Genomic DNA, 26,497 nt, shown 5'->3' with positions numbered 1-26,497 from the left:
CAATAACATATAAATAAATGAGGGGTCACATAAAGACTTTTTCACAGTACTTTATATATGCGCATTAAGGAAAAACTCTTTATGCGTTACACTGTGGTAATAAATAGTTGTTGTTGTTTGGTTTTTTTTCCATTTGCACCATCCTCCATCTGTAACCAGGTGGTCCACCTCTGGAAAAGCAGACTCGTGAAATAAGTGACCTTGTCTCTTATGGCCAACATCATCAGGACTGTGCCATAGAGGTCCACTAATGCACATTAATCCTCCAACACAATGACCCCAATCCCTTAAATCTGTCAACAGGGAGCTGATGCTCCAGATTACAGATCCAGCTGTAATGATACTAAGGAACTCCTGTCTCGTTTGAAAATTCACACACAATTTATGATTTACAAACTTCATTATATGCAGTAGTAACGGCTGCTGTGCGTCTGGATCTCAATGGATTACCGTACTGCCAGTATAAAGTGGCTGGGATTATACTTTATAATGCTGTTTTCCAACCGCTCCTTTTTCAGCAAAATCTTGTATGAAGAGTATGAGTAACTGAAATCCTCTCTCAAAACTGTGATAAAGCCAAACATTTCACGCTGACATCATCTAAATGGCATTTAGTTTATATGTAGGAGACCGAGATTGGATGAATCTGACAGCAAAAAGGTTTCCAAAAAGCCACAGCATTTCAGTGGAAAAGCGCGGTGAGACATATTTTGTTATTGTTGTCACACAAACTGTGCAGCTTAATCAGTTCTGTGTCTGAACTTTTGAGTTCGGAATTCTGTCCTGTTTGATACAGAAGGTCCACAATCAAAGATGCTCAGCTATGATCCAGCACAGAGACGGCTTTAAATCACCGCTTATCTCTGTTTGTTTACTTTTTCTACTGTTGCTGGACAGATAAATCGACTGGAAAGGACAGACTGGTTGTGCACATACAAAAGCGCTGGGCCTGTAGGTAGAGAATTTGGGAGAAAGTTATTAAAATTGCTTTTATCAACACTCTAAATCCACCCGATGCTGTTGTGCAGCAGAGAGTGACAATGTGCGCCGACATATCCAAAGCTGCCAATTCCTGAGGTGCGTGGCATCAGATTATCTGGGCTTCTTTAAGCTGGTGAGGTTGTTTATGCATCACAGTTACAGAATGCAATTTTAAAAAGGTGTAGCTGTGGTCACCTCAGAGACAGAGGAAGGGGGGCTGGAGAAAAAGAGACAAATGAGCCATGAGATATAATATGCAAGCCTGAACCATTGATAAAATACCTGGAATTCTTTGGAGACACAGTCAGGCTACACAGAATGAGAATCAGTTTTTTTTCTGCTGAGTTTTTTCATCCTCTCAGTGTACAAGTCATTTTATACAGCAGGACAAAATCCTGGCAGGCACAACAAATACATTGCTGTCAGAGTGACATTTCCATGATAAAATCAACCTTAAATGACATTCAGCTGTGATTAAACATAATCAAATCCCACGGATTCCTACTAAAGCTTTAGCCTGTAATCCAAACCATTCACTGTACTTTCCTATGAATCGCTTTACTATTTAAAAAAAAACAAAAACAGTAGCTGAATTAAATCCATTTTCAATTATAAAAAGAATCAATCTATTTTCTCTTTATTGACAGAATCTTTACAGAGAAAAAAAGGCATTTTATTTTCATTCACACATGAAAAATCTTACAGTTGAATGAATATGTGCACTGTGAGAACAGACCAAGATTACACGTTTTTTACAATTTGTAGAAGCAGGCCCCCAGGAGAAGCCCGAAGCCCAAGGTATCTCTGTTAAAAAAAAAATCAGGAACAATGTCCATCTCAAACTCTGCACAGACTATTTGCATAGCCTGCATTTGATTTGAATAAATATCTGGCGGAGACTGTAGTGACAGATTGCTCAAAATAACTTGATAAATGTTGCATATTCTCTGACAAATTGCACAGAGTCCTCAGGTATTCTCTAGAGGAGTCCTACAAAAAGTACAAAAGGCTGGAAAAGAATAGAATTACTAACAAGAAACAGTCCCTCCTGTACTGGTTTTTACCCTGAACTGAGCAATATCTGGAGCTGTTTCTGCAGGAGCAACAGAACTGTTGAAATGTAAGAGGAGATGAAAATGCAGTTGTCTTGAATTTGAAATGTGGAAATAAGTAACATAGCATAGAGAGTGTTTGTTAATATTTACAGAAATAAATCGGAGCCTATAGATTTCTTTTATCAGAGGATAAAACATGCAATTTCTTTTAATCTTACTAATAAACATCACTTCATCTTCATGTGCACAGGTATGCACATTATATAGAAAATGTCATTCATGTAATCACATATACATCCTTTTCCCTTTTTTTTAATAAAGAAAAATTAAAGACTTTGTTTTCCTTTTATACATCCTTTACACATACACACACCTAAACAAACTCACTGGGGTTCTCCTAGAGGTTTGACTACAGGCCATGGCATGTCAGGCAAAGGTGTTTGAGGTTCAGCGGGGGCCTGCTGTTGCTTTTGCTGCTGCTGGTTGGCCCAGTCTAACTCAACACCATTCTTCTTTAGCGCAGCCAAGTGCTTGATGTCCAGCGTGGTGAAGGTGGTGAACTGGACCTGGTTTCTCTTACTGGTGGGGGAATGAAGAGGCTCACTGCGGTGTGGCCTCGCCAGTAGGGTAGCTGAACGATTTGCCATGGGGTCGATTGCCTTTCCTTGAAACTGCTGGTGCTGAGAGCTGTTCCTGCTTCGTCCTAGGGTTGCAGTTCTTTCTGGGACAGCCGCGGCGCTCACTGTAGGCAGATTGCCTTCCAGGCTGCGATGACCCAAGGAATCTATCGAGTGGCGGGACTGCAGAGGGCAATGAGGCTCACGTTTTAGTGTGGACACTTGAGCCGGGGCACCTGAGGCAGGAGCACTGTGATTGCTGTTCCCAAGCCAAACCCAGTCGTGTTTGTGATCCTTTGTGTCTCCACTGGGGGCTGTGCCTGCCTGTATGGGGGTCTTTTGTTTCCTGAAACAGAGACTATAAGAAGCACAATTGAGCAGAAAAGCCAAGATGGCAACACAGGAGACCCCCACCAAGGCATACATGCCAATTTCCATGTCAGTCATAGCTTTGAATGTCCTAATGAGGTCACTCTCAATTACTTTGGGAGTTTTAGATTTAGGAGGCTCCTTTTCGGGTCTAACTTCTACCTTAGGAGTATCATTGTCAGGAGAGGCATCGGGGTTGTCAAGCATGTTTCCATAGCTTACCCCAGGACCTTCCTCATTACGGACAACACCCACTGTTGCTGTGGGTTTGGCAGTGCTAAGTTGTGTATTTAAGTTTAATTCCTTTATTCTTGTAGGAGAATCTGCAGTAGAAACAGTATAGGTGGAACCTTTTGGCGCTTTGGTTGTCTTTCCGATCCAGACAACATGGGCCTGTGGATTTCTAGTTGAAAATGTCATTGGAGTGGTAGTTTTTACCAGAATAGACTCTTGCTGTTCAGATATGTTGGCCCTGTTGAGCTGTTTATCCATCTCTGTGGCAGCAGTACTTGTTTTGCCCATCACTTTTGATGCACTGCCATTTAAATCCTTACTTCTGTCAGTGCTTCCTTTCCCTTCTCTTGCTACACTTCTGCTACTACTCTGTAAGTTGATCTTGAGAAGCCCCGAGCCCACTGCCAGCTTGCTCTTCCTTCTAGATTTTTGGCATTCCTCACATATCCTCAGCTCCACTCTCACTGGCGCCCCCTGGCTTTCACCTTCACCTTCTGCTACTACAAATGCTGACTGTGGAGTGCGGCGTATTGTGGCCACCCGCTCATCTGGGGTAGAAACAGTCAGAGAGTAGATACTGCGGTCAAACAGGTCCAGTGGAGCAACTGCCCCATCGCTGAAAGAAACCCAGCAGCTGACCAATGCTTCCTATGAAAGAAAGAAAAAAGATTATATGTAGAAAATCAGGTCAGAATACCGGCGGTCAATACCTCCCTTGGGCTATAGTCTCATTATTGTTAATAACATTAAACTGCCTATGCCAATCCCTTTAAAGTATATAATATCAATGTTAATCTCTTCATAGTAAATGCCAGTAAGTAGTTTATCTAGAGTTATCTACTCTGGTTGAATTGCATTTCATACCATAAAGATATTATGAGAGTCTTATAAACGTCCTTCAAAAAGAAACCCAAAAAAGAAAAATTAATTAACATGGGTCACATTAAGAACAGAATTGGCCAGTCAAATTACATTAATGCACAGTGACCTATTTCCTGTAGCTAATGTGAGTTACTGACTCGCCAAAGACCTAACCTATATTTTGGATTTGAATACATTACGAATGGCCCTAAGCAAAACATTAACACCCCGCCATCACAGACACAATTGGCTGGTCATGGGCACTGGCATGGTTCTAATAGTTTGTTATTGACGGGGCAGATCAGCAACAGTCACTGTGTACTGGAAGTAAAGTGAGTTGTCGTTCCAGCAGCTATGGACCGCCTAATTGCTGCCCCATGCCTGCAACAGGGAGCTGGTTTAAAATGGGCAGGCTGCCATGGCTAAATGTGTGAGTGAGCTTTTAAAATGATCATCTATGCACCCTGTCTGCCTCTCCCGCTCTTTCACACAGCATGGTGGCTGGAGATGATGGTCGAGGCTGTGAACACAAAGAACTCCTATTCAAAGAGGCGAGGAGAAAACACAAATATTATTAAACCCCTGAGGTCACTGGTATGGGAATCTGCTCTGCTGCGGCAGTACTTTTAATTCAAGTTCTTTCTGTAGGAGGCCAGTATATCTGTGTTGCAGGATGAATATTTAGGATATGTTAATAACGCACTACTTTATTATGGCAAGTTCAAGTGTAATTTTAAGGGCTGTCTCAAAAGGTTTTCAATGAGAAACATGGTTTTTATGTTGCTTATACTACCTCTGCTCCTTGTGTGCAGGAACAGCTGAACCCTAACTGGAAAAACCCTTAAATGAATGCTGAACAGTGCATTTATGACCTAAGGCATTTCTCTTCTTGCACTTTTATTTGCAATCCTTGAAATTCAGACTGTGATTAAAGAAGCTGAAAACCTTCATGATATATGAGAAAGCCAACCTGCAATGCTCTCACACTGGGATGTTTCAGACTATAACAAACCATAAAGGCTTTTCTTCTTCTTCTTCTGCTTTTGGCTTCTCCCTTTAGGTGTCACCATAGTAAATCATCTACCTCTGCCTCTGTCCTAAGCCCCAATCTCAACCCTATTAAATATTTGCAGATTACGCTTAAAACCGAGGTCTGTGCCAATTCTGCCAAGAAGGACGGTCAAATATCCAGACAGAATTATGCCAGAAGCTTTTTAATGGCTACCAAAAGCATGCAGTTGAGGTGTAACCTGCTGAGAGGCATCTTACCAATTATTAGTAGAGGTATAAGTATATATTTGAGCCTGTATGTGTACTTTTAGCCATGTGTGGATTAGAGAAAATCTAAAATAACATCAAATTTGTGCACTTAATTCTTGTTTTTTTTAAAGTCACTAAAGACGTGCTGTTTAATCATTCCATCCTGGATAAAAAAAAAGTTCAAATAAAACATCAAAACCAAAACCACCATGGCATTCATTCCCATAATCAGTATATGTAAATTTCTGAAAACAACTGTATAACACACAAATGACATGTAGTGTATGAGGACTTGTTTTCAAATGAAAAAGTGGAGCTTTTTTTCTTAAACTTTAGTTAGACTTTTTAAATCTGCTAAGAGTACAACAAACAATGTTGGACTACAGAGACAAGTCTGTGAATGCAATGATGTTATTTATGCTCTTGCTTTATTATGCATGCATCTGAATAACTGTTTCCAGGCTGGTGTCACTAATAAAAGGAGGGAATTTGTCAGTGGAGCTTGGTGATGAATGCCAGGAGGCTACTTGTTAAATGTCTACACCTCCACAGAACAACGACAGAAAGATGTTTTATGACAAAGGCTTACAAAGTTAAGAAAAAGAAGGAAAAAAGACAGACTGTGCACTCTCACAATCAACATTTAAACACACAAAATCTGCAAATTCTGAGTTCCCGTGATCTTAGCTAAGCTGTCTTATGATATACTGCCTATGGGGACAAGTCTGATAGACACTTCCACAGCAGTAGATCAGAATTTTCAAAGATGCAATTTTAAAGAAAAAAAATCGATTCTCAACTTGTTTTTTTTTCTAGGGGCACTCTTGCACACTCTTGCACAATGATATGAGGCTGATCATAATAAACAATATTATTTATCAGATAAAAATGAAAACGGCAGCATAAAGACCCTCACTCATCTTTGATTGAAAGGATGGATGGATGGATGGATGGAAACACAAATGGAAAAACAACTGCCACATACACATGATCAGATGGATAGATAGATGGATGGATGTTTTGGTACAAAGTGGTGTTGAGGGACTTCTTCAAATAACATGAGTGTATTTTCTATCAGTTATCAGTTCAATTTTAGAATACATTTCATGCCCACTTGGTAGATCTACTAATCCTGTTCATAAAAAAATGTGATTGAGTATCATATGATCAAGCAGTTATTCTGTTTTCCCAGTGAAACGTTTGCAGTGAGGCTAAAAATGAATAATTCTCAAATTAACATGCATGAAAAATTCTATTTTCATGCTTGTTAAGTATCATCATGAACAAATGAGATGTGCTTTAAACTGGCATGCTTTTGTGTGAAACAATTTTCCAGCTGCTCACCTGTTTGCGCTGCACGATCGTCTCCTTAGTGGTTGCCGTGGCAACAATAGCCCTGTTGCTCCCTGGACTGAGCTGCAGGGACAGAGAGAGCCCAGACACCAACTGCACTCCGAGCTGTGTCACACTCACTTTATCATCCACCACCCTGATGCTCGTCTCAGCCAGGACCGCTGACGTCAGAGGGGACAGCACCTGCAACAAGTTCATCCTTCTTCCAGCTAAAGATGGATATTGCACAATGCTCACACCACACTCACACACACACACAGTAAATGACTCACCTGTACAGTGGTAGTGCCCACAGCCCTTCCTTGCAGCACCACCCCATCCTGCACCCTAGCTATATCCGGATCTGCTATGTTTAGAGAATAGCGTACAAGGTTGGTCACATCTATCTGCCAATCAAAACAAACAGGAAAAAAAGGTTAAGCACTGTGTGGCAAAAGGTCAGGTGACTTTTAATCATAGTTAGCACAAGCATATAGAGAAAACCTATCATCCTCTTCTTTTGAAATGTGACAGTGTATAATTACTATGACTTCCCTATACTTACAAAGCATGAAACTGAAGAATGGGCATGTCAAGCCTTATAAAACCTGCTGACAAGTGAGCTTTATTTGGAAATGTTAAAATGCTTGTACCTGCCAATCAGAACCCAGAAAGTATTCAACTGTTTTTTCCCCAGTTAGCGGGTCTGGCAGTGCCTCAGTGTCAGGCTGGGCTACAAAGGGTGTGAGCACCCTTACTGTAGAGTGCTGATACTGTAGCATGCAACCCCTGCCTTTCCTCATCTCCTCCTCTTCTTCACTGTCCCATGTAGACCTGACACACAAAAAAAGCATAGGGACACAATGAGCTACACGTTTCTTGCAGACAGGTGGATATAGAAGTATATTGCCTGTTTTAATATGTTTAAATATATACAGTAGTAGACACTTAGCACAGGTTATCAGAATGACTGCAAGCCTTATAAATATATATGTGTTGCAGTTAAGAGTGGAGAAATTATACAAACAAAGCCAGACTTGCTATCTCTACCTGCTTCCAGTGATGTACATACAACTGACACAAAAAAAATCATTTATTTATTCTTTAACAATAAGGACTGGTGAGCTGAAGAAAAAACGAAGACCAGCAGTGAAGCTGTTGCTATTATAGAGGCACAATGCATGCTGAGTGACCTTTTCCGCTAAATGAATTGAAGTTAAATTAAACAGGATCCCACGGCTGAGTGGTTTGTTTATGGGTGATAGAGGTTAAGCTGTGAACCATCCTCAAACCCCTCAGCAATGATCATATAATTATCATACACGCAGCTGGTCTGCCACACACTGCACCACAGGTGTGCTGGAGGGTTGGAGAATATGTTTTTACACTGCAGGCGCAAAGTTGCTGTCAAGAGCTACAGTCCCAATAAACATCATTATTATATAGCCTAAGGTGAGAGCTTAACGTGATGGAAATGCTGCTTAAATCAGCGTGACTCAACATCAGACAGCAAAGTTACTTTAAATCTAGTTCATGAAAATGATCAGCATCTTGCTGGCCTTCCATATGCAGGGAATGAACAGGACTTATTTTTTGCTCCATCACATACTTGTACTAGTTCTGTTCAGAACTTTTGAGCCACCACTCATTTCTTTATATTTTGCTACCAAGGAGTCAGACTTTTTTGTACTTTTTAAAAGTGGTCATGAGAAATATTTCTCCGGGCTTTCTGGAAGTCTTTCAGAGTTTTTTGGACATTGGCTGCTTTTTCACTTCTTCTATATCCAGTTCTTGCACTTCATAATACTGACCTATGAATCATTCACCCAGGGATGAACCAGGGTTGTGTCTGCACATAAAAACTAAAACTTAGTAAAGAAATTGTTTGAAATTGTGTCCTTAGGCACTTTATTACTAGCTGCCTATCACAAAATACATTATTTGTTCCCATTTCTTTTGTTTAGTCTAAAAAATGTCAAAGATAACACAGTTTAATAGGCATTAAAATAATATTTTTGCACCAAACAGGTGATTCCCAAAGAAATATAAACCAAAACTTGGCATATCACAAGGTGGGTGTGCAATGGACAAGTGTAGAACAAAAGAATAAGTGAAATCCGTAAAAAACAAAAAAAACACTACCTACAAGAAATAAACAGTATCTGAAAATCACATCCACCAAAGACCTGAAACAAGGCCTGAGAAATGCATCTGGCCCTTCAGCAGATCCATCTACTATTTACTGAGTCTTTCAATCTTTCATGAAGCCATTCTCAAAGAAAACAGAGAGAAAAGGCTGAATAAACTTTTTTTATACAGCACCGTTCACAGGTCAAAAACTACAAAGTGCTTTACAATAAAAACAGGCATAAGAAACACAGAAGTTAAAAACATAAAACAGAATATATATAACATACAACCTAAAACAAGTTAAAAGCCAATTTGAATAAATTAGTTTTCAGCTGCTTCTTAAAAGAATCAGCAGAATCAAGACAGCGCAAACAGAGGGAGGGAATTCCACAATCAGGGACCCACAACTCTAAAGGATTTATCCCCTCTGGTCTTAAAATGAGTTTGTGGGATTGTTAACAGCCTTAGACTGAAAGATCTCAGACTGCGAGAAGAGGTGTAGGATTGTACAAAGTCAGAAATATAGGCTGGGACTTGACCACGCAGGGCTCTCTGGTACAGAAAACAGCAGCGTTCTGTACCAACTGGAGACAGCCAAGATCCTCTTATTCAAACATTTGAAAAGGCTGTTACACAAGATGAGATGAAATAAAGGCATGAATAATCATCTCTAACTCAGCTTTTGACACAGGAGTTCGAAGTTTAGAAATATTTCTAAAAAAAACAAACAGTTTTTCATTATTCCACCAGATTGGCTCTCCAATGGCATGGCTGAATCAAACATAATACGAAGGTTTCGGAGGTTTGGTTTGACAGAGGTATGCCAAGTTACACAATAAGTGGTTTAAAAATGTGTGGCAACAGAGAGTGACGAATCCAAATCTGGACATTTTTGGTTAAAATGGTTGTCAATATGTACAGAGGAGTTCAGAAGAGAAGTGCAACAGTGAATGTCAACAGCCACCTCTAAAAAATGTTGGATGCTCTGTCACAGTTTGGTGCTACATTTCATTCAGTGTTGTTGGGGATCGCTTTAAAATTGACTGAATTATGAATGCAGAAAAGTATATCCCTGTCAACCCGTAAAATTTGTGCAGGTTACAGAGACTTTACTAGATCACCTGCAAACTGTGACAAACTGAAAATTTTGGATGTGGTCAAAAAATGCCTGTAAATGCCTTCTTTTATAGTTTAAACCCTAAATATGCATTTGGGCAGCATCTTAGGGATTTAAGATATCGACACGCTGTAAACTGTTATGATGTGTGAATGCTGGACTGTCAGAGATAGAATGAAGAGAGATAAATAAAGCTTTCATGGGTACCCATACTTCCAAACCTTTGATAACACGAGTACTTGACCATGCCAAGCCGCTGTTTCCTCTTTAAAAAAAAAAAAAAACTGCCAAGGATCTTTGCGATTTTTCCCACGAACAACTTTTAGTTGATTCTTCTTTAGAACCTGTAAACAACTAAGGTTGAAAACTCTGAACCACGACTAGAGTTGGTTGTCTCGAGACTGGTCTTGGTCTTGAGACCACTTTTACATGGTCTTGGTCTTGTCTTGGTCTCGGATTCCTCAGTCTTGTCTCGGTCTTACTGTCTCAGATCGACATAGTGGTCGAGAGATTTGGAGTCAACAGTATCCATGACACACAACCTAACGTTCGATAATGTGTCATGCGCAAAAGCATCGGCTTGAAGAGCCGTGCTTAGAGAGTGCTTTGTAGTGAATCAGAAGAGTCGACTCCCATTGAGCGAGAGCCGGCTCTTCACTTTATTTCCTTTCACTGCTCAGCTCTCACACAGTGGCTCAGCTATGCTCCAATCCCTCCATATTGTGGCCAATCACATGCGAGGATATAGGATAATATCATTATGTGAAAAACAGAGAGGGTGAGAGACGAGACAGTCAAGTGGAGCGTGCGTCTGTCCTCTAAGTGAGTGAGACAGTAGACAGCGGTGAGGAGGGCTGTGCGAGTGCATCACAAAAACACATAAATATGCCTGACACCCGTAAACGAAGCAGCATCTGGCTGCAGTTTAAGACTTTTTTGTCTAGGTCTTGGTTTTGGTCTCGTCTCGACTTTGTCTTGGTCTTGACTCGGTCTGTCTTGGTCTTGTCTTGGTCTCGATACCCTCTGGTCTTGGTCTTGACTCGGCCTGTCTTGGTCTTTTCTTGGTCTCGATACCCTCTGGTCTTGGTATTGTCTTGGTCTTGGTTTAGGCGGTCTTGACTACAAGTCTAACCATGACTTCACAGGTTATACTGTAGTCAGATTTTGCAATACCATCTGCATCTGAGATAAATGAAGAAACCTTTGACTGCCCTTCAAGAAGTCTGGAGAAGCTAAAAACTTCTTAAGTATAAGAAAGCTGTCTAAGAGAGTTCAGGCTGTGCTGACAGACAAAGTGCTCATATCACCTATGAGTTTCAAGCTCATTAGAACTACGCAAACTCTGTTTTTGCTCTTTATACTGTATTTCCATGTATGTTTGGACATGTTTTAATAAATCACTGCAAGAAAAATGTAAAGAAATGAGAGATGGTAAAAGACATTTGCACAGTGATGTATATTTTGCCCTTGATTTTTAAGATTTCAGAGAGTAGCTTTTAAAAACACTGTACCACAAAACTTTGAGATTTCTATGTTTCCTCACTTTTCAATTAGTTTTTTCAATAACCCTTAAACCAGCACGCCTTTTTAGGATTGCTAGGCTGCAAATCAATAATCACAGTATTAGTGTTAATTAAACAGTATAAGTGTTCATTGATTACAAGTGTTTTACATTCTACAAGTGTTTAAGAGTTTATTTTGAAACCAAAAGAGAGTAAAAAACATGCTGAGGTGAAGATTTTCCATGAATCTACATAGTTTTTTTTAGATATAAACATATGAAAAACCCATAAGAAGTCTGACCTTAAGTTTTGCCTCCATTATATAGTCTATCTGTCTATCTGTCTATCTATCTATCTATCTATCGAGAGAGAGATTAGTGTATTCCACAGTATAGGATGGAAAATAACATTGAGCACCTTTATTACTTGCGAAAGTGAGAGAAAAATAGAGAATAGTCAGTACAATCACTGTTGAAATTTCACAATACTGACCTAATGTCCCTTTGGGCCCAGAGCTGGGTAGTGAATGTTTTGGGAAATGACAGCCCATCAGGTGGCCATCATCATTAGTATTGAGTGGGGAAAATAGTGACTCGTATTGAGTAAAATCCCACTAACCTTTACCTCCAGGGCAACTGCGTTGCCTTTACACTCGCCTGCTCACTAATGTACCAAACACAGATGTGATGTTGTTTGTTATGACTGACTGTAAAGAGTGCACAGATGGATATTAGAAACACACCACTCAGTATAATGTCATTCAATTCAACACCCCCATTAACAGTCTCAACATGTACCAGCTGATTGTTTCTGAGCCAGTGTCAACAAAAACATTAAAAAAAACCAAAACAGCAAAGATTTCTTACAGGTTAAACATCAACTTTAGACTTAAACCTGGTTTTTATCTGAAACACCAGAAATAATAGAATAGCACTTTATTGTGCCATATATATGTGCAGTGAATTTGTGGAGGATGGTGTTAGCTGTGGTAGGAAACAGACTTCCATTCCTATATGTCACATGCCTATGACGTATATGTCAATGGGAACGGCTTTAGGTCTTGGCCTCTGTAAACATTTTGGGTCATATTGAACAAAAGATTAAGTCTGTTTTGTAACTCTTGGTAATACCATGCTTCAAAATGGAGGATTCTCTATCATATAAAAATTGTTAATTGCAAGTTGCTAGCCAATGAGTGCGTGGTTTCACAGTCAGACCTACCCCTCTCTACATCTTGTTTTTACTCTTCTTTTGCAGTCAAGGTGGCAGAAACACTCATGCCAAGGCTTATAAACAACACTTTGGAAGCCAGTCGTGACATCACTTTTATTCTTCTCCATGCTATAGATGAGGTTAGCCAACCTTTATTGATGATGCATAAGTAAACTTTCATGCAGAAAAAAGCTTTAGGATTTGACTCAGTACTTCAAAGCAAAGTCTTACAGGTAAGGCAGGTGACAGAAGGTAACAGAACCCCAAGGAACAATAGATGTACGGCAGTTGGTCAGGCCTTACCTCCTGTTTCCAGTAGTAACGGGAACCCTCCAGCCTTTGATCTGGCTAAGCTCAGGGTCAGCCACATCAATACGCAAGGGCAGACGGGGCATCCATACACTCATCTCCAGCTGGGCACTCAGAAAACCATATGTAAAGTTGAGCATTATCCTACTTTTCCCTCTGGTTTCCTTCCCATTTAGATATACATAGCTGCAGCGCTCTGACACCTGGAAAGAAAAATAGAGAAGAAAGATAAAGAACAAAGGCCTCAAGAAGTATGTCTTGGTTCACAAACTCAGAGTTGCTCGACAACTTTGTAAATATACCGAACAAGAAAGTTATTTTAAAATGTACACAGGAGTCACTTGACCAGAACTGGGACTGGACTGTCATCTAGTGATGTGAAATCAATATTCTCTGGATGTACCCTGGTGAAGGTCTTTTAATGTAAAGCCTATGCAAACTCAATAAGTTTGAATATATGGATGATGAGAGGGTAGAGGGGACAGAGCCGCCAAACCCAATAAGGCAAAACCACAGACATACCAACATTTTATTAATTTCACACCACTTTCAAAGTCTGGCCTGGGAATTGCAGCGTGTTTGTGTTTATGTCATGTAAATTCACATCTGTGGTCTCTATGAAACTGTTACTGAATGTAAATTAGCTCTCCTTTATGACTGTTCCTGTAATGCCTTACTGTAGGTTGGAGTGCCACAATCCCCACCAGCAAGCGCAATGAGGTGAGACACAGCAGTTGGTGTGTTTTATTTAAGATTGGAGGCCTATCTCCACTGCCGCCATACTTATCTTAACAAACCAGTGGCTCCACAGAGGTAATTGGAGAGCACTAGACTGGAGAATAGAATGGAGCACTGGAGAGAGGGAGGCAAAAAGAAGGAGGAGGGAAAAAGTGAGGAAAAAGCAGGAGGAATGAATTCTGAAGCAAGTCGAGCTGAACTCGCATGGAAATGATGACAGAGGGCAGTTCATCATGCTAACTGTTCATGACTCAGATTTCTTGGGCAGCTCTCCAATTTAACTTCCTCTTCTATAGTCAGCAGACGATTTGACGGTGGAAGATGAGGGATGCCATATCTACCGCTAGCAAATAGCTCAAACGTATTTCTTTTTAACTTACCACCCCTCATCTTCATGTGATAGCACAGGAAAGAATGCACCAGTTGTAAATGTTCACCTACCTCATTGATCCTTTATCTGACTTAGATAAATGACTGTCTGTGGGCCCGAACAGTGTTGTGTATAAACATGATTTTCTTATTTATTTTTTTTTTTGCAACATGTTGCTAGTCAAATAGTTATGTTGTCACTTTATTACATATGTTTTCAATTATCTGTATAATGTGCAGACTTCAAACTATCGATTTACTAGATTTACTATTTATCATGTCAAAAGTTGCAGTGCAGCCCACAATTTTAAGGGGTGAAGATACAAAAATTAATTCAAATTTATTCCAGCAAGGGACAAGAGTGTGACAGAAAAAGAAATACAGGCCAGCAACAACTACCCACACCCTGATATCAAAGCTTACCAAGCATGTGGAAAGACATAAACTAAACCTAATTAAAAGGTGGTAGCAAAAGATCCTTAGAACCAAACTGGGTGTATGCTGTCCATAACCAAGAAACTAAAGCTTGATATTTTAAAGAGCCAACAAGTAGCAATTATACAATCACATTACATTTTTCAGTAATATAGTAATATAAACGTACTGTATTGCTTTACTAAATCCAGTAACCACATTACAATTGTAGTTATGTTATCACATGTGTCATAAAGCTTCAGTTATCTACATGATAGACAGCTAAAAATACAGTCCAATATGCCTTTTCTCCTCCTACACACTTGCTCTTCAATCAGCTGAATCCGGTCGTTAAGTCTGACGTCACTAGCTGTGTCTGGGCCTAAACTCCGCTGCAGGTCCATATATCAAACGATCACTATGACATTACTGAGAGTTGAAAAACTGTCTAAAGTCTTTCATCTTTAATAAAATGATCAGCGTTCTGCTCTACCAGGTGTAACAATTGAGTTTAACAGCCAGGCATCCATGAAAACAGAATTTATGACATTTAACGGAGTTAGAAGTTAGCAAGAAGTTAGCTCGCTAGCTTCTATCTAAATACAATATAGCATGTCCTGACTGCGGGGTTTTGGAAACAAATTAAAACGTACAGCTCTGTTATCACTTCCAACATAAATGAAGACAGAAAACTAAACAGCAGTGACGTTTGTAGGGTTACTAAAGTTTGGCTAGCTGGTATATAATGATGTGCTACGTGACCGCTAGCGACACAGCTATGTTAGCATAATATAAACAAGCTAACTTTTTTTCCACTCGATAAAAGTTAACGTGAGTGTTCTCAGTGGTCAGGAACAAATGTAATCGCATGGCAGGATGCTGTAAAAGGACAAAACTTCAGCCAGGAGAACAACTGAGATAATCCATAAACAATACGAGGTTAGTCATTCATATAATGCTGCATGGGCTGGGCTGTAGTTACATCCTAAGGTTTTAAAAACTGAGCTTAAATAAATGATTAGCGGTAATAAAAGCCGAGGGAGGTCAACAGTGATCACTGACTGTTTTAGGAGCTTTTTGAGATTAAATAGAAGAAAATACAAAACATTAAACATGTTAACAACACAAAAGCCATATTAAACGCAGACTACTTTAGGCCCGGAAGTAGGATTCGTCACGTCATCACTTAATGACCGGATTCGATTCATTTCCAAATAGGAGAAAAATGGTGGTCCGGTCTACAGTTTTTGATATATAACTATTAATATTATCTACACTGCACAATAAGAAAAGAGCACAATAATAAAGCACAAACTATGTCCAGGACAGAAAAAAGCTGCGCTTTACTGCTAACACAACGCTGGTTCTTTGCAACCATCTGCACACACTGCATACAAACACAAAGCTAGCAAAGAACTCTGTTTGATGAAGCTGAGTGCATGCTGACTTGCAGCCCAGCAGCCTGAGTTTCAGCAGGTAACAAAAGGAGTGATGTGCAATCAGGTTCGTATACGCCGTTTCTCCCTGTACATGTTTTAAAGTCCCTTTGGGAATGTTTTTAACTTCTTAACAAACCTAAACAATGACAATTTATTTTAGGGTATGTTGCAGAGTGCATTGAATTACCTCCACTGGGGAGTAGTTAAGTAAAAAAATGCATTACTTTTAAGAAAAGTAATGAGTAATGTGTAACATCAATTATAAATAATACATTATTTCTGTGTTCATTAAATGCCTCTCAAGCCAATTCAAACAAAGGCCTAACTAAGTCATCTCCCCGCCTCCCCCTCTCCTACTATGACTAGAAAGGGAAGCAGGGGATTTCTGAGGGTGTGAGGTATAAGGAGCACTCGAGGAGATCAGAGGCACACAGTGGCATTGCCAGCTTTGTGAATTTGTTGCAAGGAAGGCATCAGGAGGACCGCTTGACCCTCATTTATTTTCAAAACGAAGATATTGCCTTGGATTTTACTGGAGTCCAGACAATTAAATATCCATAAAACTTGACTCATGACACGTAATTTAAAATACTACAGGGATTTGTGGGTCCCGCTTACAGTGTATTGTGAGAGACATGAGAAAACGCTACCTGAATAAACTCATTCCACTGCATAAACTTTTACTGTGTATTTACTTATGACTTTAACATGCAGTTATAAAAAGATAATTGGAAAGTAGGACAAGAAGGATGTTAACTGGAGGAAATTGAAATTGCACAATTAGATATTCTTTATACTGCAGTTTTATTCTTTTAACTGTGCATCTTTTCTTCTGTACTTCAGCCTATTGCATATTTCAGCCTATCAGATATATTTCAGAGCAATGAATTTTACTGCAGTGCTTAATAATAGTGAATGTTTTATCTACCATTCCCAGCTTGTGTTGTTTTCTGTTGATCTCTGTTTGGGAGACTGCTGAAATGTGTTGGAATGGGCAGTCCATGAACTTCATGTTGTGTAAATTGCTTTCTTTCTGTTACATTATGCTTCCTAAATTCACCATAAAACTATTTCAGGTTAGAAGGGTTTAAAAAAAAACTATGTATCAATGCATTAGTAAAGTACTACATGAAAAGTGTTAATTCTTTTCGCATCATGACACAAGAATGCATGCATTAGAACTATAGGATAAAAGGTCAGCTAGTCTTTTGTGTTAAAATATTATACTGTGTTCAGCCTGGGTGCTGGATGCATATATTAAGTTTATACAAACACGGTTTATACAGACAGGAACACATGGTATTTTTAAAATCTCTAACATGACATAAGAGGATTTTATGAGGCAATTCCAGGAATCCTCTAAGGTTTTGACCAAAAACAGAGAAGTTGATGGCCTGCTTGAAGGACAACAACAATCTATCAGTTGCAGTAAATATGGAAATACAGCAATATTTGTTTTAAGATATATAACAACAACACCCAGAAACACTCATGTCCTCACTGGCCCAAAGTTTATTTAAAGTGGACTGAAGGAAAGTGGAAATCTGTTCTGTGGTCAGACCAATTGAATTTTGAAATTCTTTTTGGAAAACATGGCACATCTGTGTAGATAAAGGTGTTAGAGCAACATATGATGTGTTCAGGGAAGACCTTGCATATTTCAGAAAGACAACCACATACTGCAGCTATTCCAACAGCATGATGTCAAAGTAGAAGAGTCCAGGTGGTCAGCGTGCCTGTCCACAGTCCAGACCTTTCAGCTATTCAAAACATTTGGCCCATCAAGAATAAAAAAATACAACAAAGAAGACCCCAAACCAGAGCAGCTATAATCCTATATCAGACAAGAATGGGACATTTCTCTACCAAAGGTCCAGCAATTGGTCTCTGCAAGATTAGGAACAAGCCAGAGTTTTAAATGTGTTAATGTGTTGGGATGCCTAAAAATATCTAATGTGTTTTTTTAAGACTGCATTGAAGAAATATGTTAATTCAGATATGCAGCATGAAATTATCCCACTGGTCACAATTATGTATTCTCAAAATAAGAAAAATAAAAAAAAAATACATTAAAAATAATAATAATAAAAATAATGGCTGATTATTTCAAAGGGTCGCTAATGGCATACTGCATTATTAAAGTAATCGCAGGTTAGTCTTTAAGGTCAAGAACAAAAACAGAGTAAACACACAATTAGCATAAAGAGAAGAAGTAATGTGCCTTCATTTTCATATAACAAACCACTGATGGTGTATCTACAATAACTATTTTACATGCAGGACTAAAAAACAGGCTGCATCAGCCTATTACCACTGCAAGTTTAAAGTTCTAACTGGTGCAGAAGGGGTGAATGCTATGGGATTCCCTCTCAGTGCTTGCAGGATCAGAAATCCCAGATTCATTGATTTTTGGTGACTGCTCGTCATTGTCCCAGGAGAAATGTTCCCCCGTCTGTAAAACTGGTTGAAATCTCACTGTTATCCTAGTGTCCAGCATGGCAACACAGGAAGGGAAGCGTTTCAGAGTAAAATAAAATTAGATATGAACGGTTGTTTTGGATATGAAAGACATAACATAACCTCGAGTGATTTGCTTGATTACAAAATTGATTACATTTGATTTTCCCTCCAGTCCTTTATACAATGCCAATGCATCCCATATTTTCTGTGTACGGGATAGTGCATAGGTTTGTTTTGGAAAATGTGTAATATAGCTCCATCTGCATATACTGCATACAACTGAATTCCCCAATAAAGGTTCAGTCTGTTCCGCTTATGCTATAAAGAGTTAAGTCTGTGGTTTTAGCCTTCAACTTCACCCAGTTAGTGGTATTGCATTAAGAGAGTCAGTGACTACAGGAAGCATAAGGTATTCATTCAGAGACACATAATAACTGGATTAAGTTGATACAGAAAATCATTACAAACGCAGTCTCACTCTCTTCAGCTCTTTTCTCACTCTCTTACTGTTTACTTACTGCCTTACACTCAGCCCATGGCAGGTCAGCTGTCTGATAGAAAATAGCAAATATCTTTCTAATTTTCCAGCTCTTCTCCGTCACCCTCACTTCTTTTTCTGTCCTAGTAACATGAATCCATTGCACAAAGGTCAAATCACTTAATGACTGAGTGGTGTGAGCATAAGCTTGTGCTATATTGGAAGAGGTTGCTTTTATCTGTAATACTTTAACACACACTGACACACTAGAGTTGGGCTTGTTGTGTGTGATGCCACAGTGACAGTGGATGTCTTAGAGGCATATACCAGAACGATTCATGAACTATTTCTTTTTTTTGTATTAAAATTCACTTTCACTTTTTGTGCAAATGACTCCTGATTTTCATTCAATTCAAAACAGTATCTACATCAATTACATCAATCCTTCAATTACATCTGCTGTAATAACTGCATTAGCTGATATAGATATTTTTTTTTATGTAATTATTTATTATTCGTGCATAATACAGAACTCATATACACAGTTAACACTATGCGTTCTAGCTTAGGTGCTTAGGTTACTTATTTCATAAAAAGCCAAACACACGAACCAGAAACATGAGAAACCATGCTAACGGTTTTCTTGACTTACCTTGAGCACATCTTCATCTGTAGATCTACAGTTGGTGTAGTCGGTCACGTCAGTGACTGAACCACTGGCCTCAACAGCGAGAGTTTTCACTGGGACTGAAACTCTTTTTCCTGTCAGTACTGCAGTATTCAATATATCTGCGTTCTGGGCAAAAAAAGAAGGGCAAATAAAGCACATGCTAGCAGTCTAGGCTAACACAACATCATGGCTTTTTTGGTGTTGTGTACAAAGAAACAGAGCCACAAAGTTAGTAGTTTGGGGATCATGTGTTAACATTTTTAGCCTAATTCCTAGATGTTAGCTGAAAGAGCGAAAAGAGTCACGCGCTTCCAAAGGGATGAATCTTTGCTCTAACCATATTCCCAAAACATCCAGCCCCTCTTGCAACACATCAGCCGCAGAAGAACATGCACTTTTTGACTCTGGATCTTTTTTAAAGATTATTTTGTATCGTTTTAGATTCAAGATTCTTTATTTGTCACGTGCACGGTTATACAGGTATAACACGCAGTGAGATGTGACCTGATACGCTCCTCGACTGTGCAAAGAAAAAAAGAGAGACAGACAGAACTTTACAATATTATAGTTATATACTATAGCTATAGTATTTATAGTATATAGAACTTTTTAGTATTATTACTTTAACATGATTGTCAAGGGAGTGCCGGAGAGCAGAAGCAATGTACCAAATCTGTAAATTACACTAACATACAGGTACATATTTTAATTATCATGCTTTAAAATCGCTTCCGCTTATCCTTTTCAGGGTCACGGGGGGGGGGGGCTGGAGCCTATCCCAGCTGTCACAGGGCGAGAGGCAGGGTACACCCTTGGACAGGTGGCCAGTCTGTCGCAGGGCTAACACACAGAGACAAAAAAAAAACAGTTGCACTCACATTCACACCTATGGGCAATTTAGACTGATCAATTAACCTAGCCCCAATAACTGCATGTCTTTAGACTGTAGGAGGAAGCCGGAGTACCCGGGGAGAACCCACGCAAACACGGGGAGAACATGCAAACTCCACACAGAAAGATCCCGGCCTGATGGTGGAATTGAACTCAGGGCCTTCTTGCTGTGCGACAACAGTGCTAACGACCATGCCACCGTCCTGCCGCATTAAAACCCATACACACATATTTTTAATTCTAAGTTCATTATTAAGTGAGTTAAGGTATGGGGCAAAATTACACTTATATTCAAACAACATGTTGTTGCCTTTTTCTTTTCTTTTTTTAAATTTTTTTTTAATAATAAAGATGATAATAAGGAACTCGGTAGGAAAAAGTCTTTGGCCAACATTTTGTCATGGTCCTGGATTTTCAAGCCTGTTTCTGAGCTTGTTCTGGACTCCTTACTCATTCTTTTGAATTTATGAAATGTTGGAGTTTTGTATTCTGAAGAGAAACAGAATTTGTTATTTTTAGTTTCTGGTTCTTGTCTAGTCTCCATGTTTTGTTATCCTTTTGTTATCCTTTTGTTATCCCCAGTCATGTTCCCATGTTTATCTGGTCTCTCTGTTCTATCTAGTTTCCCTGCCTTATTAAGTTAATACGTGTCCCTATGTTTATCCATTCCTATTCCCATATTCTTCTGTTTCATCCTTTGGTCTCCCCAGTCAGTCATATTTCCATATGTGTTTATCTCCAGTCCCAGTGTCAAGTTCGCATCTCAGTCTAGATCTCAGCGTATGTGTGTGTTACTTCCTATTCTATTTTGATAGTCTCCTGTCTCGTGTGTGTGTGTGTGTGTGTGTGTGTGTGTGATGTAACGTTTTGCTTCTCTTGTCTCGTCAGTCAGATTCTGTTCAGCTGTGATCCCCAGGTGTGTCCACTCTGGCCTAATCTCCTCTTGTGTATATATTTTCTGCATCGCCCTCTGTTTTCTGTTGCATGTCAGTCTGCTGAGTCCCGCATCTGGTTCCACACCTTGTTTGCAATAAACCCACAATTCGTGAGAAACTTTCATGACCCTGCTAGACTATCATATCATACATGTTTTACAGTCATCACTGTTATAGCTGTAGGAACAGCAATGTGAAGCAAGACCAAGTGTTACCATGAGTAAATGATCAAAGCACACATTAAAACCGGTTAAATGTCCTAAAAACTTAAAAAATACATCCCCTCGATGACAGTATGACTGTGTCACAAACACACACCTGGATGAAAATTCCCTAATTCCTGTAGTGCATTATATTGCCCACAGATCAGCACTAACGCAGACTAACACCTAAACCTGATTACATGTCTAATCTTCTAACCTATTTTCCCACCTTTTACTGTACATCGTTGTCAGTGCAGAGCAGCAGCTTATCCCTCACACATCCTGCAACTTGTCATCTAGCCTGATGCAGCTTTAATTTTACACTTTAACTCCTCCTTCTACACAGATTTACAAATACATCCCAGTTTATAAGATCTCTGAATATGTCTTTTTTTTTTAAGGCAGAGGCGTCGTGTGTGTAAGAAGCTTTGGGTGATCAGTAGTGGGGTTTTTTATCTCTTGATACTTGCGAAATAAAGTGCCAGGCATCGCTCGGCAGATGTTCCCTGACAGCTTCACATTCTGAACTCTGCTGGCTTGACAGCTGCTGACCGCAATTCCAAAAGGACATGCTCTAGTTCAGACTCCAACACTGACCCAAACATAAGCCACTGGATCAGGGATAGCAGAAAATCAGAAAGCAATAGCTTTGCTCTGTGGTGATGCCAGTGCCACACTGAGAGGTCTTGATGGTCGATGTTACCATAAGCAGAAACCTGGTTTCATCAAGTTCAGCTAAAGTAGTTCAGCTTTGTTTTTCATGTGATTTCTGAAAAGAGGTGTTTGTTTTCACTCTGCTGCAAACTCTAGCATTATTTGTTTATTCATTCACTTCTCGAGTATAAGTGGTAAAGGAAATTATGAACGCTACAGTATAAATCATATTTTGATGGGGTTTTTTTTGGTGGGGGGGGTTGCTCCCAGACATTGTGATTCACGTTTGTTCGACAGTCACTTGAACGAATGTTACATTTTTATGATATTACGTTGGTTCAATTTTTTTTCAAAGCTGTGAATATGCTGGGGATGATTCATGGTCTTGTAATAGTTGTTTTTGTATGACGAGAGCTGCGACCTCCTCGTGAAAAAGGCCAGTTCACTCCACTGTTGGAAAAAGGGTATTTTTCTCATGTGAATTATGCAAGTGACTGATGAAACATATAGTGATGGCTTTCAAATGATACTTGAAATTACAGTTACCGTAAAATAGACGTGTGGATCATCTTTTAAGGACAACTGTAGAGTAGAGCTACTTTGACATTTTAGAGAGTTTTCTTTGGAAATGTTTTGAGATTGCAAGTGGCAGCAGGGAATCAGTGAAAGCATGTTGAATATTTATGCACAATACCGTGATCAAAGGGGAGACCCACAATGAGTTGGCATGGAAGAAAAACTAAATAAAGGAAGACTGGTCACAAAAGCAACTTGCTGACAACATGACATTCATTTCATTCTATTCAAATACAAAATTCAAAAATTTATGAGTTTCTACTATTTGATTGAGCTGACTTTCAAAAGATTTTAAGGTTTTTGTCCTCTTTATATCTTTGCAGTGTGATATGACGACACTAATTAAAATGCTAATTGCCAGGTTTATTGAACCTTGCAAATGAGTGCATCGTAAATGCTGACAGAAAAAAAGACTACTTGTGCATGTTAAGTCCGGAAAATGTGGCATTTTTCTCAGCAGCCAAGAGTTCACTTTCTTGTGGCATTACCTTGCTATATATGATGCATATACCCATCTCATCTTGTTTATTCATCGAGAATATAAACAGTTTTTTTTCTTTGAACCAAGGCAGTAAATGCCAATTTCATAGAGACTGAGTGAAGTAGCTGGGGGCTCTTGCATGCTCTGATATTGCCCTGTGATAAAGTTAAATGCCCTGGCAGATTGCCTAATCAGGTATCTGACTTTAAGCCTTCCACTTTCTTTGCTATCAGTATTAATAAGAGTACAACCGATTGAATAAATAATTCAATACAAAGCCTGAAGGCTATGCAACATCTTTAAATCACAGTCATGAATAAAAACTAAGTAAGGCATAGATAAATGCAAACAACTGTAAGATATATGAAACATGCATAATCTTATACACATAGATTTATGCTATAGTATGATATTTCAAATAAATATACTCCAATATACGTTATGCTAAAACAATTCTCACCATCACCAGCGGTGCCAGCCCCACGTAATCTCTCTGGGTGGTGTAGATCCGCGTTACGCCCACATCCTTCACATTCCCTGGCAACTCCAGACGCCAGGAGATGGTCTGACTTTCAACCTGCTGTGAAACAGCTTTTGGTACAAAGTCCAGTTGTAAAACCTCCAGAAGGCCCCTGTTTAGAGATTCAAAATGATATTTAAAATGAGTTTAGGCAAATTAAAGCAAGCCTAGATATGTTTTGGTGAAGAGCAGTCAGCACAATTGCATCTATTTTTTTTTACTACTGACTACTTTTAATGCGAAATCTACCTAACTGCAGGTGTGGCTTTAATGCTTAAGTTTAATATTTCATTTTTGTAGAATATGAGAATACATATTACATATCAAGGTTGTAGCGAACGTTTAGCAAATAGCAAATTATTACTACTTAATTAACAAAGCCAGGTCATAATCTTTTATCAAGCGTGGCTGTAGCTAAGTAATATCACATTGAACTTTATGTTATTGGGTTATAATAGGCCACAAACCTGTGGTAACAATAGTATAGTAATATTCTGCTAACAATATAACAGCCTGCTAGCAATAAAATTGTCTCTCTTTATATAATTTTATTCATTTTATATGCTGACTTGTGGTAGTAACCTCATAATAATAAGGTAATGCTGGTTGATACTTAACATATTAGGATCCTATCATGTCATGTTAGTACCACATGCCCAATATGGACTAAAATCTCCTTTGAATGTTTCCAGCATCTTGTTGAATCTATGCCACATAAAATTAAGGCAGCCCTGAAAGCCAAAGGGGAATCCAACCTGTACTAGCAGGGTGTACCTAATGAAGTGGCTGGTGAGTATATATAATGTATTGATTGTACACTCACTCACATAATGCAGCTTTCCTACTAAAAATGGTCCAAGTGCAAAATGAGCTTAGCTGTAGTGAATAGTCAATAGTGTTCCTTGGAGAATAAAATGGGGGGGGGGGAATGAGGAAAATTAAATGGAGAGAGCTTAATCTGACCTCTGTGAAAACCCACATGTTATGTTGGAAAGTAAAGACGATACACATGAGGTCTCATTTCCATCAGCATTTGGAAGAATAAAGTGAGAGTGTGGAGAGAAGATTAAGTGAGCTGGCAGAGACTTCAGCCAAGTATTCTGGTCAAAGGATTGTCAAAGAAATGGGATGTGATGTTATTTAATGTTGGAGAGTGTGTAGGCATACCTGTCAGTAGGAAGAGATCAAAGGGAAAATGAAGCAGGGTGTGAATGGAAGTGTGGCACTTTGAAGTGGAGCAAAACTTTGCATAAAGCAAAACAATGAATCTCTACATGATTGAAACTTGAATTTTAAAAGGATGAACAGTGTTGAAATCGGTGGTAAGAAAAAGCAATGCAAACACATACAGGATATACAGAAACGCTCGCGCTGCATCAAAAGTATGCCAAGGACTGAGCGTTATACGATAACAAAGTGCAATGAACGAAGTCACGATGAGGTTATGTGAAGCACTCTAGGTTGCAACTGAAAAGACACAAAACAAACTTTTTTCATTTTCTTTTTGGGTTATGCGCAACTGTAAGCTTTGAAATGCTTGAAGATTAAAATAATTGATTATAAGGAAATCAAAGTGTTCTGCAATTGATGGTTTAGGCTAGAAAAACATGAAACATGTGAAAATCTGTTTTCTGCATTTAAAGGGCAAGATTCTCGTGGGCAACATGAAGTTTGTCGCAGAAGATCGGTGAAAAATGTTGGCAATGACGACCAAACAAACTCAGCATTTTCTGCCTTTCTTTTTTTAAGTGGTAAATAAGCATAAATTAGAGTTAGATAAAAAGATTAAGCTTTTCTTAGTATATACCAGCACCATGCCAACTTAGCTTAGTGTGAAGACTGACATTGGGGTGGGGGAAGTGGCTTGCCAGGCCAAAAAAAAGGGGTTTAGCCCTTAACCCTCTTGGATTTTTGTACAGATTAAAGAGATACCATGTGGTAATCAGTGAGCGTTAGAGACACTGGTAAGTGGATTTTGTTACTTTTGGACAGAGTTAGGCTCACTTTTTCCTTCCATTTTGTCCCATATTCATTTGAAACTGTTATCAAAGAGGTGTTGAGCTTCTTATGCCAAACATACAATTTGACAGGAAAGTGTTTTTTTTCTCCATTTTTCATAAGAGTCGTGGAAAAGCATGAGTATAAAATATCCAAATAAGACACTAATATAAAAAGAACACTTAAAACTCAGGTGCTGGTTGAGCTCACTGGGGTAAGAAGGCAACCCATATGCTGCAAGGCATATGGGTTTGATTCCACCCCAGTGCACTTCCTGCATGTTGTTACCCTGCTCTCTCTCCCCCCTTTTTCTCTCTGCTTCATTGTCCTTTCCAGCAGTAGAGGCTAAAAATAAATCTTAAAAAAAATGTCTAAAATTAATTCCAAAAGTCTAATCTTTATGTGTTTTCGTGTAAGTAAAATAGAGCCGGGCAGATTTTAAACAGATTGAAATGATTCACAATGTGAATACCTTGAGAGAGAGAGAGTGTGTGTGAAAGCGAGACAGATAAACACAGGAGGGGTTTATGACCCTCTTTCCTAGAAACCATCTATGGAGAGGGGGCTTTAAAGCCATGGATGCATCATGACTTCAGAGCACAGTGATGGGAGTATGTGTGTGTGTTTGTGTGTATTTGCATGTGAGTGTGTGTTTGCAGGCCTTGCATGTGCGTACGTGTTCCCTAGTGGAA

General features: G+C 39.1%; 1 protein-coding gene across 1 annotated transcript in view; it reads right to left on the bottom strand.

Moving 5' to 3' along the window:
• Nucleotides 1-807: 807 nt before the first annotated feature.
• The window catches only part of LOC146383640 (transmembrane protein 132D-like), a 37,227-nt gene continuing 11,537 nt past the window's right edge, over nucleotides 808-26,497 (bottom strand). Inside the window, exons 4-10 of the mRNA XM_084935021.1 lie at nucleotides 23,748-23,919; nucleotides 19,530-19,673; nucleotides 12,974-13,182; nucleotides 7,363-7,543; nucleotides 7,003-7,116; nucleotides 6,722-6,913; nucleotides 808-3,904 (exon numbers count right to left, since the gene is read on the bottom strand). Coding sequence (XP_084791147.1) covers nucleotides 2,420-3,904; nucleotides 6,722-6,913; nucleotides 7,003-7,116; nucleotides 7,363-7,543; nucleotides 12,974-13,182; nucleotides 19,530-19,673; nucleotides 23,748-23,919 — 2,497 coding nt within the window. The 3' untranslated portion in view covers nucleotides 808-2,419. The remainder of the gene's footprint in view (nucleotides 3,905-6,721; nucleotides 6,914-7,002; nucleotides 7,117-7,362; nucleotides 7,544-12,973; nucleotides 13,183-19,529; nucleotides 19,674-23,747; nucleotides 23,920-26,497) is intronic.

The sequence above is a fragment of the Perissodus microlepis genome, chromosome 7, assembly GCF_051167445.1.
Source record: "Perissodus microlepis isolate ML-2025 ecotype Zambia chromosome 7, ASM5116744v1, whole genome shotgun sequence".
In the NCBI taxonomy this organism is placed as follows: domain Eukaryota; kingdom Metazoa; phylum Chordata; class Actinopteri; order Cichliformes; family Cichlidae; genus Perissodus; species Perissodus microlepis.
This window is presented reverse-complemented; position numbering and strand designations above follow the sequence as displayed.